Raw genomic sequence first — 16,651 nt, 5'->3', positions numbered from 1 at the left:
ATGGAATGATGACAATGAATATTTGTTTCGGATAGGGATCAAACTCGGATTTACCGCTTATTGCAAGCAGGTTCCTTACTGTTATATTACCTGAGCATGACCCACAGCCAGACTCAAACTTCCATATGTCGTCAACCACATGTCTACAACCTGTACTTGTACATCCATTAAGTATATTCCTGTCCAGGAGAGACATTTCACGTGAAAGTCGCTTGCCAAGTGTTCATGGATAAATACAATATTGCAGTGCCTGTATTATTCCGAATTATAATGCAATTTTCCTTTGCATTGTAATGTAGAATAAGACAGGCACAGCAATTTTGTATGTAGACATTTATAATAAAAGCATCATCATCAACTGTTTGAACTATTTACACAATGTGGTTATACAATATGGGCATAATATACCATCACAGTAATGAAAAAATAATCACATTATAATGCAGTTCAGATTATATTGCGAACAGGAAAACTAATCAGGTGTGAACTGTTTTAAGGAAATAACATTTTGACTTTTCCCTTATCATATTCAAGACCACTGGACAGCATTACAGGATCCCACAAAACTGGAGACAACATTCATATCCATGACACAAATAACCAGTGTGTTTTCTGAAGTACAGGATATGTTTATAAAACAGATCTCTATACTCTGGCATCAAATTAATATAAGCATTGCAAAGAAACTTACAAAAACTCAGGACTATAGATTTTCACTGTAATTTTGAAAAAGGGAAAAGAGTTAGGTTGGGTTGTTTTGGGGGAGGAGACCTGATAGTGAGGTCATAGGTCTCATTGGATTAGGGAAGGATGGGGAAGGAAGTCAGCTGTGCCCTTTAAAAGGAACCATCATGGTATTTGCCTTGAGTGATTTAGGGAAATCACAGAAAACCTAAATCAGGATGGCTGGGTGTGGGATTGAACTGCTGTCCTCCTGAATGCAAGTCCAGTGTGCTAACCACTGCACCACCTCGCTCGGTAAGGGAAAAGAATTCTCTAATGTAGCACAGCAAATGGACACATAGTAAGCAATACATTCTGTGACTAATAGATTTTATAGACAACATTAAGAGAAATCAAACAGCCATAAGACCCAATTTTGGTGCTTTGTGACTCATGTACAATAAAGAATAATAATAATAACAATAGAAACCAGTGCATTGTATTTTTAGAGTCTATGGTATTTCTGTTAACAGAACTTATACTACCTACATCTACTACATATTGTATACACACATATCAACAAACGTTTTGCATCAACTCTGTTCCGAGTGTTCCGGAACCTGTACAGAAAATTGGATTAGAGATGAGCATAAACATCATTTCCACCCTTTTTATTGCTCATGAATACCACACATTTCACATTGTACCACCATACAGCGAGACCTTCAGAGGTGGTGTTCCAGATTTCTGTACACAACGGTACCTCTGATACCCAGTAGCACATCCTCTTGCATTGATCCATGCCTGTATTCATTGTGGCATACTATCCACATGTTCATCAAGGCACTGTTGTTTCAGATTGTCCCACTCCTCAACGGCAATTCAGCGTAGATCCCCCAGAGTGGTTGGTGGGTCATGTTGTCCATAAACACCCCTCTTCAATCTATCCCAGGCATCTTCGATAGGGTTCATGTATGGAGAACATACTGGCCACTCTAGTTGAGGGATGTCATTATCCTGAAGGAGGTCATTCACAAGATGTGCACGATGGGGGTGACAATTGTTGTCCATGAAGACGAATGCCTCACCAATATGCTGCTGATATGGTTGCACTATCTATCAGAGTGTCCATGAAGACGAATGCCTCGCCAATATGCTGCTGATATGGTTGCACTATTGATCAGAGGATGGCATTCACATATTGTACAGCCATTACGGCACCTTCCATGACCACCAGCGGTGTACGTAGGCCCCACATAATGCCACCCCAAAACAGCAGGGAACCTCTACCTTGCTGCACTAGCTGGACAGTCAGGCTGCAGTAGCCCGCTGAGACACAAGCAGCAACAGGGAAGTAACTGATATTGTGACTTTTAAGAGTTCCTAACAAGGAGTGAACTTTATAATATCATCTGTGTGCTTTAACAGTTTAGTTTCTTGAGTTTCTGTGTGTTAATTTAATATGTAATAGTCACAGTTCTCGCATTTTTGTTTGCATCGGAATGTAAACTGATTTTGTGACATTACAAGTTCCTAATCAGGGGTGAATTATTTAGTTTCATCTGAGTGCTTTGGTAGTTAGGGTTTTGAATCTCTGTATATTAATCTAATTTACTAGACACAGTTCCTGAGTTTTCATCAGGGTATACAGTACAGTTGTGCAACACGTGGCAATAGTCTGTTTATCTGCATCATTTAGCTTTTCATGATCTTTAGTATGGACAGAGACTGTGATTGTTGTGTATGGATCGAGCTGAGTTGTTGACACTTCGCTCTCAGCTTCAGGCTGTGATGACTTCGGTTACACAGCTCGAGGCTGCAGTGGATGGTCACCACTGATGTGGGCCAGCCACAGGGATCCAATGGACGTCCATCACATCTGAGTACTCCTATCGGTCCTCACCAGTGGACAGCCCAGTTACTGCTTGCACTGAGGTTTATCCCTCACCTGTGGTCGAGTGGGATGTTGCCTGGGGCGTAGCAGGTGACAAAAGACTTCCCAGGCGGTCACACGTAAGGCCTTTCTGGTTTGTCTGACAAACAGGTTCCAGATGCTGTCTGTGGCTGACACTGTCACTGAGCCAGATGCTGTTACTTGTCCTGTATCAAAGGAAAACTCTCAGCCTGCAAGAACCAGACAATCACAGAGTGTGGGATTATTGATAGTTGGGAGCTCCAACATTGAATGTGTTGTGGGACCCCTTAGGGGCCAAGAAGGGAAAGAAAACCAATGTGCACTCTGTGTGCATACCGGGTAGAGTGATTCCAAATGTGGAGTGGGTCCTCTCAGATGCCATGAAAAGCACAGGGTGCAGTCAGCTGCAGGTGGTTGCTCACTTCAGTACCAATGATGCATGTCACTTTGGATCAGAAGAGATTCTCTCTGGTTTCGAGCAGGTAACAGAAGTGTAAAGGCTGCCAGTCTTGCTTGCAAGATGAAAGCAGAGCTGACCATTTGCAGCATAGTCAACAGGACTGATAGTGGACCTCTGGTACAGAGCCGAGTGGAGGTTCTGAATCAGAGGCTCAGATGGTTCTGCGACCATGTAGGTTGCAGATTCCTTGACTTGCGCCAGAGGGTGGTTGGGTTTCGGGTTCTGTTGAGTAGATCAGGTGTCCACTATATGCAGGAGGTGGCTACGTGGATAGCAGGGGCTGCGTGGCATGGACTGGGCAGTTTTTAGGTTAGAGGATCTCGGGAAAACACAAAAAAGGGCTTCAGTCCCAAAGGGTGCAGGCTGAACAAAAAACGGTTCAAATGGCTCTGAGCACTAAGGGACTTAACATCTATGGTCATCAGTCCCCTAGAACTTAGAACTACTTAAACCTAACTAACCTAAGAACAACACACAACACCCAGCCATCACGATGCAGAGAAAAAATCCCTGACCCCGCCGGGAATCGAACCCGGGAACCCGGGCACCCGGGCGCAGGAAGCGAGAACGCTACTGCACGACCACATGATGCGGGCACAGGCCGAACACAGCAAGAATGTATATACAGGAACCATCAGTAAAACAGTTGTTAACTGTCATAGCTGTGTTGCAAAAGTACCAGAGCTCCAGGCACTAATAGAAAGCACTGATTCTCAAATTGTTATAGGCAAAGAAAGCTGGCTAAAGCCAGAGATAAGCTCAGCCAAATTTTTTTCTGAAGAACCTAATGGTATACCGAAAGCATAGACTAAACACGGTTGGCAGTGGTGTGTTTGTTGCAGTTAGAAGTAGTTTATCTTGTCCCGAAACTGAAGTAGATAGGTCCTGTGAGTTAGTATGGGCAGAGCTTATTATTGGGAACTGGAATAAAATAATAATTGGATGATTTTACAGAACTCCCAATTCAGATGATACAGTTGCTGGAAGATTCAAAGAAAACTTGAGTTTGATTTCAAACACATACCTGACTCATACAGTTATAGTTGGTGGTGACTTTAATTTACCCTCAATATGTTGGTTAAAATTCATGTTTAATTCTGGAAGTACACATAAAACATCATCCAAAATTGTGCAAAATGCATTCTCTGAAAATTATTTCGAGCAGTTTGTTCATGAGCCCAAGGGAATAGTAAATGGTTGTGAAAACACACTTGATCTCTTAGCAACAAATAATCCTGAGTTAATAATGAGTGTCGAAACAGATACAGGGATTAGTGAACGCAGGGTTGTTCTAGCAAGACTGAATATTGTAATCCCAAATCCTCCACAAATAAACAAAAAATATGACTACTCAAAAAAGCAGATAAAAGTTCATTTGACACCTTTCTGAGAGATAATTCCAAATTAATAATATAAGTGCAGACCAGATGTGGCTTGAATTCAGAGAAATAGTATTGGCAGCAATTGAGAGATTTATACCAAATAAATTAACAAACAATGGAGCTGATCCTCCTTGGTACACAAAACGGGTCAGAACACTGTTGCAGAAACAACAAAACAATCATGCCAAATTTAAACAGACGCAAAATCCTCAAGATTGGTGATCTCTTACAGAAGCTCGAAATTCAGCACAGACTTCAATGTGAGATGCTTCTAACAGTTTCCGCAACAAACCTTTGTCTAAAAACCTGGCAGAAAATCCAAAGAGATTCTGGTCGTATGTAAAGTATGTTAGCGGCAAGAAACCATCAATGATTTCTCTGTGGGATAGCAATGAAGATACTAAGCACTAAGATAGTGCTGCCAAAGCAGAGTTTCTAAACAGAGCCCTCCGAAATGCCTCCGCAAAAGAAGGAGAAGTAAATATTCCAGAATTTGAATCAAGAACAGCTGCCAACATGAGTAATGTAAAAGTAAATATCGTCGGAGCAACAAAGCTACTTAAATCACTTAATAATAGCTAGTCTTCTGGTCCAGACTGTATACCAATTAGGTTCCTTTCAGAGTATGCTGATGCATTAGCTGCATACTTAACAATCATATACAACCATTTGCTTGACGAAAGGCCCATACCCAAAGACTGGAAAGGTGCACAGGTCACACCAATATTCAGGAAAGTTAGTAGGAGTCATCCACTTAATTACAGGCCCGTATCATTAACGTTGACATACAGCAGGATTTTGGGATCATATATTGTGTTCAAACATTATGAACTACCTCGAAGAAAATGGTCTATTGACACACAGTCAACATGGGTTTAGAAAACATTGTTCTTGTGAAACACTACCAGCTCTTTATTCACATGAAGTGTTGAGTGCTATCAACAATGAATTTTGGATCGATTCTGTATTTCTGGAAGGCTTTTTACACTGTACCACACAAGTGGCTTGTAGTGAAATTGCGTTCTTATGGAATATCATCTCAGTTATGTGACTGGATTAGTGATTTCCTCTCAGAGAGGTCATGGTTCATAGTAATTGATGGAAAGTCATCAAGTAACAGAAGTGATTTCTGGTGTTCCCCAAGGTAGTATTACGGGCCCTTTGCTGTTCCTTATCATATAAACGATTTGGGAGACGATCTGAGCAGCCATCTTAAGTTGTTTGCAGATGATGCTGTCGTTTATTGACTAATAAAGTCATCAGAAGATCAAAACAAATTGCAAAACAATTTAGAAAAATATCTGAATGGTGCAGAAATTGGCAGTTGACCCTACATAACAAAACGTGTGAGGTTATCCACATGAGTGCTAAAAGGAATTCGTTAAACTTCAGTTACATGATAAATCAGTCAAAAGTGAAGGCCATAAATTCAACTAAATACATAAGAATTACAATTTTGAGCAGCTTAAATGGGAAGGAACACACAGAAAATATTGTGCAGAAAGCTAACCAAAAACTGTGTTTTATTGGCAGGACACTTAGAAAATATAACAGATCTACTAAGGAGAGTGCCTACACTAAGTTTGTCTGTCATCTTTTAGAATACAGCTGTGCGGTGTGGGATCCTTACCAGATAGGACAGATGGAGTACATTGAAAAAGTTCAGAGATGGGCAGCATATTTTGTGATGTCATGGAATATGGGAGAGATTGTCACAGAAATGATACAGGATTTGGGCTGGACATCATTAAAAGAAAGGCGTTTTTCATTGCGGTGGAATCTTCTCATGAAATTCCAATCACCAACTTTCTTTTCTGAATGCGAAAATATTTTATTGACACCAGCCTACATAGGGAGGAATGATCACCACGATAAAATAAGGGAAATCAGAGCTCGTACGGAAAGATATAGATGTTCATTCTCTCCTCACTCTATACGAGATTAGAATAATAGAGAATTGTGAAAGTGGTTCAATGAACCCTCTGCCAGGCATTTAAATGTGATTTGCAGAGTATTCATGTAGGTGTAGATGTAGATCCTGCATTTCAAAGCAACAACAATAACTGCTATTACTACTACCACTACTACTACAACTACTTCAGTCCAATTTTCTTTTATTAGACATTCCAATCTAGCCACTGTCATGAATGATGATGATAAAATGATGAGGACAACACAAAGACCCAGTCCCTGGGCAGAGAAACCCAAATGATAAATTTATAGAAAAGGCAGAAAACAAACTCAAAGCAGCCTGCCATGTCACCAAACAGGAGACAAATAGAAGAAAAGAAAAGGAAAAGACAAGGTAATACAAAGAAACATACAACTTCAGCACACTTGTACCTCAATACCTCAATAGATGATCCCAAAAAACTAGCAGACTTTGCAAATTGACAGTTCAGCAATGTAGTTGCCAAGATACAACAGAGGTTGACAAAATAAAGCCTTTGCAAACAATGAACTATGTATCAAACACAATGATGTTGTGATTCACCACTGTGGAGGAACTAAGCAATGTTGGGCATAACATAAAAAATAAAAAATAAAACCTCATCAGGTATAGATGATGTGCTTGTGTGCTTGTAGATGAACTGTATAGATAGTATCAAAGACCCTTCAGTGCACATTATAAATGAATCCTTCGCCACAGATTGCTTCCCATAAATACTAAGGCAAGCGAAAGTCCTGCCTCTATATAAGGAAGGTGTCCCAGAAAATATAGAAATTATAGGCCCATCTTTTTACTCCCATCATTTTCAAAAGTAATAGAAACCATAATGAAAAATAGGCTCGTAGGATACTTAACAAAGTTTCACTGGACAAAGGAAATCACATAAATGGCATCTTTCTTGACTTTACCAAAGCTTGTGATACAGTAGAACACACAATTGTGCCAAGGGTGCACCAGGAATTAGGGGTGTGGCAAATAAGAGGTGTCATTTGTACCTGAAAAACAGAGTGCAATGGATGGAGATCTCTCAATAAAACCCTGTCATACCACAAAATGCTTTTCTAACCCCAAATACATTAATGTTAGAGTCATGCTAGGAAGTGTTATAGGCCCAGTACTCATCTTGATACACATCAATGATTTTTCCCCAGAGTGGAAACCACAGTGAAACAGAACTATTTGCTGATGGCAGTAGCATTCTAATAAGTGATGAATCACCAAGTGTACTAAACAAAAAAGAGCTGAAGAAATGCCCATGCATATAAACAGGTGGATAGAAAACAACAAATAAACCCTGCATGTAGAAACAAACCAACATTTTTAATTTTCATCTAAGCAATAAATCCAACAGTTTCTCTGTAAATGTTAATGAAGAGTTCATGGTATGAGCTTCGAGAACAAAATTTGTGGGGATACATGCTGACTCACAACTAAAGTGGATTCAGAATGTTACTGCCCTTAAAAAGTGAACAGTTTCAGCACGCTGTGCACTAATCAAGGGCACCCAAATGATAGATTTTAGGGCGGGGAAGGGGCTAGATCTGGGAGTATTCAGAATTTTTAATATTTTGGAAGACAAATGGTGACCTTTTGGTATCCATGAAAAAGTTCTGGTTCCAACCCTGTTAAACACCTGCATTATACCAACTTTTAAATCATTTTCATGAAAGAAAATCACGTGACAGTGCTATATTTTTTCCTCTCCTTGAGAGCGAGGGGGAGGGAAGGGGGCTCTTGCCCATGGGGTACAGTCACCCTTGCTTAGAACAATAAATTCATTGTATGTGCACTAGAACAACATATTTCACATATGTTCATTCTATAACTAGTTGTGGTATGGCCTCCTGAGGAACAAATGGACAGAATAAACAAACAATCTTTAAGCTACCAAAATAAGGCTGTACCAATTACAAGGACTGTTCCATGTGAATACATTTTATAAACAGGGATCCACATAAGGAAGTACATATTTAACAGTAGCCAATGAACATTACTGTAAATGAACATAGAACCAGATCATGCCACAACTTACATTTCAGTAGGAAAAACTAAACAAAAACCTAAAATTGTGTGCTATACACTGAAATTAAGCTATACAACAAATTTCCACAAGAGATCAAGTATAAAAGTGGAACACAAACCTTCAGAAATACCCTTAAAATTATTGTTTAGAAAAGTGTTTTATAATTTCAAGGAAATAATATATAAATTATGCTGATAATTCTGTTAATGATTAACTGCTATGATTAAGAGGCATTTTCCAATATGTTCAGTGCAATATTGAAATACTTTGTACAAGCATGTAACGGATTAAAGCAAATAGTGTATGTATCTATTTCTGTATCTGTGCTTGTATACATTCATGTACTTACGTGCATTTATTGTGTAAATTTGTGTATTGACAACATTCATACAATTCATATTGTCTGTGTATGGATAAATCAATAAATAAAATAAATAAATAGGTGTATCTATTGCGATGGGACCAATATAATTCCAAATCACAAAATCATTAGCAAGTGGAAAAGCTAAATTACACAATACAACACATTTTAATGTTTAGATCATGATATTAAAATCTAAATGACACATTGGATCACTTTTATCCAAATAACATAAAAAATGGGAATATAGTTAATGGATTTCTGTCATACAAATACAAAATGAAGTAACTAGTTGCACTGTTACAGTATGTTATTGAGCACAATTGCAGTGCAGATATTTAAGCCAATGTTGGAGGGCAAACTTGGCAATAAGCCTAAAATGCAGACAACTTGAATGGTCTCTATAGCACATCTCTTCAAACGTTGGTCACATTCTGTGATAGCTCCTTCCATAAAAAATTGCAGGTAGATATGAAGCACTGATTTGTATCACTGATGGAATTAGAGTATCATTTAGGAACCAAACAGGAGCTGGGAGCTGTATGAGGGAGGACCCAAAAATAACAGGAATTTCTTTCTAGAAAGCCTATACTTTATTGTTTTCAAATACAACCTTAATCTCCTTTGAAGTACTCTCCATTATCATTAATACACTTGTCCAAACACTCATTCCAGTGTTCGAAGCACGTTTTAAATTCATCCTCTTTGATACCTGCTAGCACTTTCATGACATTGCGTTTTACGTCCTCCATATCCGCAAAATGCTTCCCACTCAAGTCTCTTTTCATCCTCGAGAATAGGAAGAAGTCCGAGGGTGCTAAATTTGGTGAATAGGATGCGTGGGTCAAGGTAGTTGTCTTCGTTAGGGCCAAAAACTGGTAAACGCTGAGAGCAGTGTGCGCAGGAGCATTGTCGTGATGCAAGAATCACACGCCAGAATCCCACAAAGCCGGACATTTTCGTGACAAACTTCTGCAAAGCCATTCCACAACCTCCAAATAGAATTGTTGGTTTACTGTCTGGTTTTCAGGGACAAACTCAGAGTCTACAATCCCTTTGATGTCAGGTGACTTCCACTGTGATGACTGTTGTTTACTTTCTGGACTGTACCCATAGCACCATGACTCATCACCTGGAATGATTTTGTTGAAAAAATGTGGAGCATCTTTGAACGTGTCCTTCATTTCAAGATAGGCTTGAATGCAACGATCCCTTTGATCTCTGGTAAGAAGCTTCGGTATGAATTTCACTGCCACCCTTCACATCCCCAAATTGATGGTCAAGATGTGCTGAATTGAGCTCCAGGACAACCCGGATAAGTTCTCGAGTTGGTCGATTGTCCTGCGTTGATCTTCACTGATGAGATCATGGATTCTGTCAATGTTGTCTCCACTTCAAGCAGTTGAAAGTCGACTGGAACTGGGCTGGTCTTCAACCACCATTTCTCCCTTTTTAAACTGAGAAAAAAATTCATACATTTGCGTTTTACTAAGAGCTTGGTCTTTGTAGGCTGTCTGAATCATCACAACAGTTTCTGCTGCATTCTTGCTGAGCAAGAAACAAAACTTCACTGCCACACATTGTTTGTAAGAGCTAACATTTCCTCATGTCACAGCTGCACTGTACGCACACTCAAAGAACTGCCAAAGAAACCACACTTCTTACTGTTGGGTGATGCTGCATGGCAGAATAACTCAGCAGAGCTCTTACTACAACCATCTGGCAGTGCAAGCTGCTTCTACAAGTACACGATGTACAGCATTATGATTCTGGTTACTTTTGGGTCCCCCCTCGTATCATAATATGAAGGACAGAGACTGTAACAGTATGTCACTACAGACAATACTGTAAAATGCTGAGGAACATCATCAGACAGGATAAGACAATGTATAACACCAAGAGAATGGAGATCTTTCAGAACAAACTTAAGACTGTAAGGTCAGTTGTGAAATACCTACCATGACAGAATGTAGATGCTCAACACATTACACTTCTCTTGGGATTCAATGAAACAGTTACTGGTCGACATGAGCTGTACAAAATATTTAATAATCACTTCTTCAATGAAATTTCATGGCAGATTAAAATTCTGTTTCAACTCGAACTCGGGGCCTTTACCTTTTGTGGGAAAGTGCTCTATTGACTGAGCTACCCAACCACAACTCACAACCCATCCTCAAAATTTTACTTATACCAGTTCCTTATCTCCTACCTTCCAAATTTCAAGGAAGTTCTGCAAAACTTGTGGGACTAGCACATCTGGAAGAAAGGATATAGTAGAGACATGACTTAGCCACAGCCTGGGGGATGTTTCCAGAATGAATTTTCACTCTACATTGTGGTGTGTGTTGGTATGAAATTTCCTGGCAGATTAAAACTGTGTGTTGGATCGAGACTCAAACTAGGGATCTTTGCCTTTCGTGGGCAAGTTTTGTACCAACTGAGGTATTCAAGCAAGACTCACAGCTTTATTTCTGCCAGTTCCCCATCACATACCTTCAAAAGGCACCTGCCCACAAAAGGTAAAGGTCCAGAGTTCAAGTCTCTGTCTGGTACACAGTTTATTTTTGAAACAGCCCCCAGGCTTTGGTTAAGCCATGTCTTCACAATATCCTAGCTCCACAGGTTTCATGGGAAAACTTCAGTGAAAATCTGGAAGATAGGAGATGAGGAACTGGTGGAAGTAAAGCTGTGAGTAATGCTTGGATAGCTCAATTGCTAGACCACTTGCCAATGAAGGGCAAAGCTCATGAGTTTGAGTCTCAACCCAGTACACAGTTTTAATCTGCCAGGAAGTTTCATATCAGTGCACACTCCACTGTGGAGTGAAAATTCATTCACTTCTTTGATAGCTGGCAAGCTGAGTAAAAATTTTATTCGTACTGGTAAATAGGCGGAACTCTTGAAAGCTGGTGTTCTGAGACAACAGCACCACATGCAGCTACAGGAAACAAGCAAAGATGAAAGTGAATTAGCTATTACATCATTATACAGTAAAGACTGACAGTAAAGAAGAGTGTGACAAAATTTTAAGTAGGGTTATGAAAAGTAATACACCAAGTATTAATTCTGTACCCAGTCACGTGCACGATGTTACTTTCATGTCTGGTCAATTTCCTGACAGATTGAAACACTTCATTAAAGAGGCAAAAGAGATAATGCAGACAATTAGTTAGCAAATTCTTTGCTACCAGTATTTTCGAACTTTTTTGAGAAATCAATGTGTAGGAGTGTACTGGCACACCTAAAAACATATAATTTGCTGTCAGGCTTGCAGTTTGACTTCAGGAAAGGAATATCCACAGATAATGCTATTTACTCTTTTGTGAGTGAGGCACCAGCATATCTAAATGATAGGTTGAGGAAAGTAGGTATTTTCCTTGGTTTAACAAAACCAGTTGATTGTGTAGACCATGTAATGCTTTTGGATAAATTGGAAAATTATGAGATGATGTGAAAAGCTAAACAATGGTTCACTTCATATATGAGAAGTAGGAAACAGAAAAGGAAGAAGTTTGAATCTGACTGGAGTCATGTAAAGTGGGGAGAGGGGTGGCAGGTGAGGTGAGGTGAGGGATCCGCTGGGTTCTGCTCTCAGTCCATTGCTTTTTTGGAATGTATATCAATGATCTGCCACTAAATGTGTCAGATGACTAAAAAATGTTTCTTTTTGCACATGGCATTAATTTTTTTTTTCTTTACAGGTGAACCAAGTGTTATTGTGGAAGGCATGAAGTGTAATGTAAATGATGTAGCTAATAGGGTAGTTTGTAACATCAGCACATGGCCTTCAGAGAACAGTTAATACTTTACTGCAAAAAAATAAAATGCATACAATTTCTGACATAGAACTCTTGTAAAAGAAAAATTTCATTGCCTCGATGTAGTCAGTCAATCAGTCAGTCAGTACAGTTGATCATTTTAGTTTTATAGGAATGAGGGTAGATGAAAGATCTTCTTAGGAAAATCATATTCAAGATCTTGTGCAAAAACTGAATGCTGCTATCTTTACATAAGAACGATCTCCACTTTTTCTGCCACTGGCCACTGGCAGAAGTAAAGCTGTGAGTACCGGGCATGAGTCGTGCTTCGGTAGCTCAGTTGGTAGAGCACTTGCCCGCGAAAGGCAAAGGTCCCAAGTTCGAGTCTCGGTCGGGCACACAGTTTTAATCTGCCAGGAAGTTTCATATCAGCACACACTCCGCTGCAGAGTGAAAATCTCATTCTGGAAACATCCCCCAGGCTGTGGCTAAGCCATGTCTCCCCAATATCCTTTCTTTCAGGAGTGCTAGTTCTGCATGTTTCGCAGGAGAGCTTCTGTAAAGTTTGGAAGGTAGGAGACGGATACTGGCAGAAGTAAAGCTGTGAGTACCAGGCGTGAGTCGTGCTTCGGTAGCTCAGTTGGTAGAGCACTTGCCCGCGAAAGGCAAAGGTCCCGAGTTCGAGTCTCGGTCGGGCACACAGTTTTAATCTGCCAGGAAGTTTCATATCAGCGCACACTCCGCTGCAGAGTGAAAATCTCATTCTGGAAAGGTTTGTTTACTTTGATTATTTTCACTCTATTATTTCATATGGAGTTGTATTTTTGGTTGACTCTTAGCACTCACCAAAAATATTATTAACACAGAAAAGGGCACTCAGACTGATCTGTCACGTCAGTTCATGAGTTTTGTGTAAGCCATTGTTTAGGTGTCTCGGAATCATAACTGCGCCAGCTCCATATGCGTATTTTATCATGGAAATTGTTGTTGACAGTATTGAGTCATTCAAAAGAAATTACAATATTCATTCAGTGAATTCTAGATGGAAAAACTATATGCAGTTTGATAACACTACCTTAAGCACTGTACAGAAGGAAGTAAGCAATCCAGCAGGTTTCATTTTCAGTAATATTGCAGCAGAGAAATGAAAAAAAAGAGTGATAAACACCAAGTATTCAAACCTAAGTAAAAATATTTCTTTGTGGCACACTCCTTCTACTCTGTGCAGGAGTTTCTCACAATACTTAAGAATGGAAGGAGTATTAAGATTTAATGTCCTGTTGATAATGAGGTCATTGGAGATGGAGCAGAAGCCCAGATCATTTCAACAATGGGGAAGGAAATCGTCCATGCCATTTCAAAGGAGCCATCTTGTCTTTTGCCTGAAATGATGTTGGGAAACCACAGAAAATCTAAATCTGGATGACCTCATGCATATTTGAACCATATCATTTGTGCTAACCACAGTGTCACCTCACTTGGTCACCATACTCGAGAAATTTTATCTGCAGTATATTAATTATTTGTTTACTATATACATGTTTTCATGTTTTAGTAATTTTTTAATTCTTTTGTTTATAAATTTTCTAATCATCCTATTAACTATGTTCTGACTCAGTCCTTGAACACATAGCTTCAGCTCACATGGTTATGTGGAATCTGGTAGATAAACAAACAAATATGTGAATAAAATAAAATTTCACATTATTTTGCAGTTATTTTCATTATGATATCAGTCAAAAAATACATATCCCATCAGGCATCACAATATTCAATATTTTTTCTGTTGTTTTCACAAAAATTGTATGTATGGATGAATAAAACATTCCGTCCCCTGTCAGCCACTTTTCTCATCAGTTTTACTAGTTTGATATAGTGTGAATTACAACATAACATAAGTGTAAGCCAGAGTGCCAAACTTCAATTTTTCTCTACTAATTGAAAAAGATGACATATGAGGTGTGGCCATAAATTAAGGGGACTGATACTGTGACAAAGTAAATACACATGTGCCAAAGATGGATGAAGAATAGTTGTGAAGTGTGAAACCTTCTCAGTTGAATGCACCTGCTCTGGTGTCTGTAGACAAATAAGTGTGTCTGTGTCTTTTGTTTTTCAGAAAAATGGTAATGTAATAATGTAGCAGTGAATTGTCATGAAGTTTCACATAAAATGTGGAATAACTGCCACTGAAACCTATTTTCTACTAAACGAAGTGCATGTCAAAGTCTGTTTATCATGTACAAAAGTTTCTGAGTGGTTCAAGCATTTCCAAGCTGCCCAAGAAGGTGCTGAAGATGACTCATGATTGGGACACCCTTCTACATCAAAACAGATGAAAATATCGGAAAAGTAGGTAATGTGATTCAATCTTACCATTGGTTGAGTATTTGATCGATTGCTGAGACTGTAGGAATTGACAAAAAATGCATAATGCAAATTTAATGTGAACAATTTAACATGACAAATATGTGTGTGAAACTGCTGTTGAAAAGTTTTATGATCAAACAGAAAGAAGTTCATGGGAATGTTTGTACTGACACTTTAAATACCATTGAAAATAATCCTAATTTCTTGGAAAGAGTGATAGCATATGACAAATCTTGGTTTTTCACTTATGATCCAGAAACTGAGCGCCAACCCATTTATTGGAAGGATCCTACATCACTGAGATCAAAAAAAGCTCAAATGGGTGAATCAAGATCAAAGTGATGATGATTGTTTTTTCTTCAGTATTTGTGGATCTGTGTATCTTCACTGGGTTCCTCAAGGTCAATCAATCAGCATTACTACCCTGAGATTCTTGCCCAATTTTGTGAGAAAATAAGAAAAAAAGACCCGAATTGTGGACGAAAAAGTCATTGGTTCTGCATCAAGACAATGCACCAGCTCAGACTGCGCTATCTGTTAAGAGGTTTCTAGGAAAGTACAGGTTCCCAGTGTTAGACCACTCACTTAACCCACTTGACCTAGCACCATTTGTGTTTTATCTTCTCCCCAAAGTGAAATCTGCATTAAAAGGAACAAGATTTCAGTCCACTGAAGCGGTGAAATAAAAAACAGCGTGCGTCATCGAAGAGCTGACAGAGGAAGACTTCCAGAACTGTTTTAATAATGGAAAATTCACATGGAGCATTATAGGGATACAAAAGGGATGTATATTGAGGGAGAAAATAACTAAATATGCATATTTTTGAAACATTTTACAGCAATAGTCCCATTTTTTTATGGCCACATCTTGTATATCACTTATTATTTTAAGTTTGGATTTTTTGTGGCTATTTCTATTTTTAGTTATCATCATATAATATTTTGTCATATGTTCTAGGTGATCTGGAAATGTTCTACAGAAATTGTTACACAAATGGGAACTATATTTACAGCAAAGAGATGAAAAGAGTAAATAATGAAGAAAAATACAAATGCAGTTCAAGATTATGTAACACTGGAACAAGAATACAACTGGCTTTCTTACCTGTTCTTTTCTGTGGCTCTGTGATAATCACCCTATGTTTAACTGTGCTCATGTGAAGTGTTTTATAGTTATCATGACTGACAAAACCTCAGGGAGTCATTCATTTAAAAAAAATTCCAGCAGCAGCAGTATTAATAACTGATTAGTCACAGTAATTTTGCCATTAATTTTCATGTTATTTATCTATGAATGTGCATTTGAATACTTTGTTATTTATATTCATACAACTGATTATGGAGAGTTAGTGATCTTAAAATGTATATCATACCATAATTGAATAAACATGTATTTACAAGGTCATATTACATATGAATCCCTTAAGAGAAGATATATGAAAATAAATTAATCCAAATAAGTAAAGTGTTATATGAAACATATCACACAAGAAATTATTTTATTTTATCAAGACAAGGAACAATTGACAGGAATGGGAGAAAGAAATACAGTAGAAGAAGAATGGGTAGCTTTGAAGAATGAAATAGTGAAGGCAGCAGAGGATCAAGTAGGTAAAAAGATGAGGGCTAGTAGATCCATGGGTAACATAAGAGATACTTAATTTAATTGATGAAAGGAGAAAATACAAAAATGCAGTAAGTGAAGCAGGCAAAAAGGAATACAAATGTCTCAAAAATAAGATCGACAGGAAGTGCAAAATGGCTA

General features: G+C 38.6%; 1 protein-coding gene across 1 annotated transcript in view; it reads left to right on the top strand.

Moving 5' to 3' along the window:
* The window catches only part of LOC126298723 (uncharacterized), a 131,436-nt gene extending 115,132 nt beyond the window's left edge, over window positions 1–16,304 (top strand). The window contains exon 4 of the mRNA XM_049990152.1: window positions 15,845–16,304. Within this exon, the coding sequence (XP_049846109.1) occupies window positions 15,845–16,047 (203 nt within the window). The 3' untranslated portion in view covers window positions 16,048–16,304. The remainder of the gene's footprint in view (window positions 1–15,844) is intronic.
* The last annotated feature ends 347 nt before the right edge of the window (window positions 16,305–16,651 follow it).

Source organism: Schistocerca gregaria, chromosome X, assembly GCF_023897955.1.
Source record: "Schistocerca gregaria isolate iqSchGreg1 chromosome X, iqSchGreg1.2, whole genome shotgun sequence".
Classification (NCBI taxonomy): domain Eukaryota; kingdom Metazoa; phylum Arthropoda; class Insecta; order Orthoptera; family Acrididae; genus Schistocerca; species Schistocerca gregaria.
This window is presented reverse-complemented; position numbering and strand designations above follow the sequence as displayed.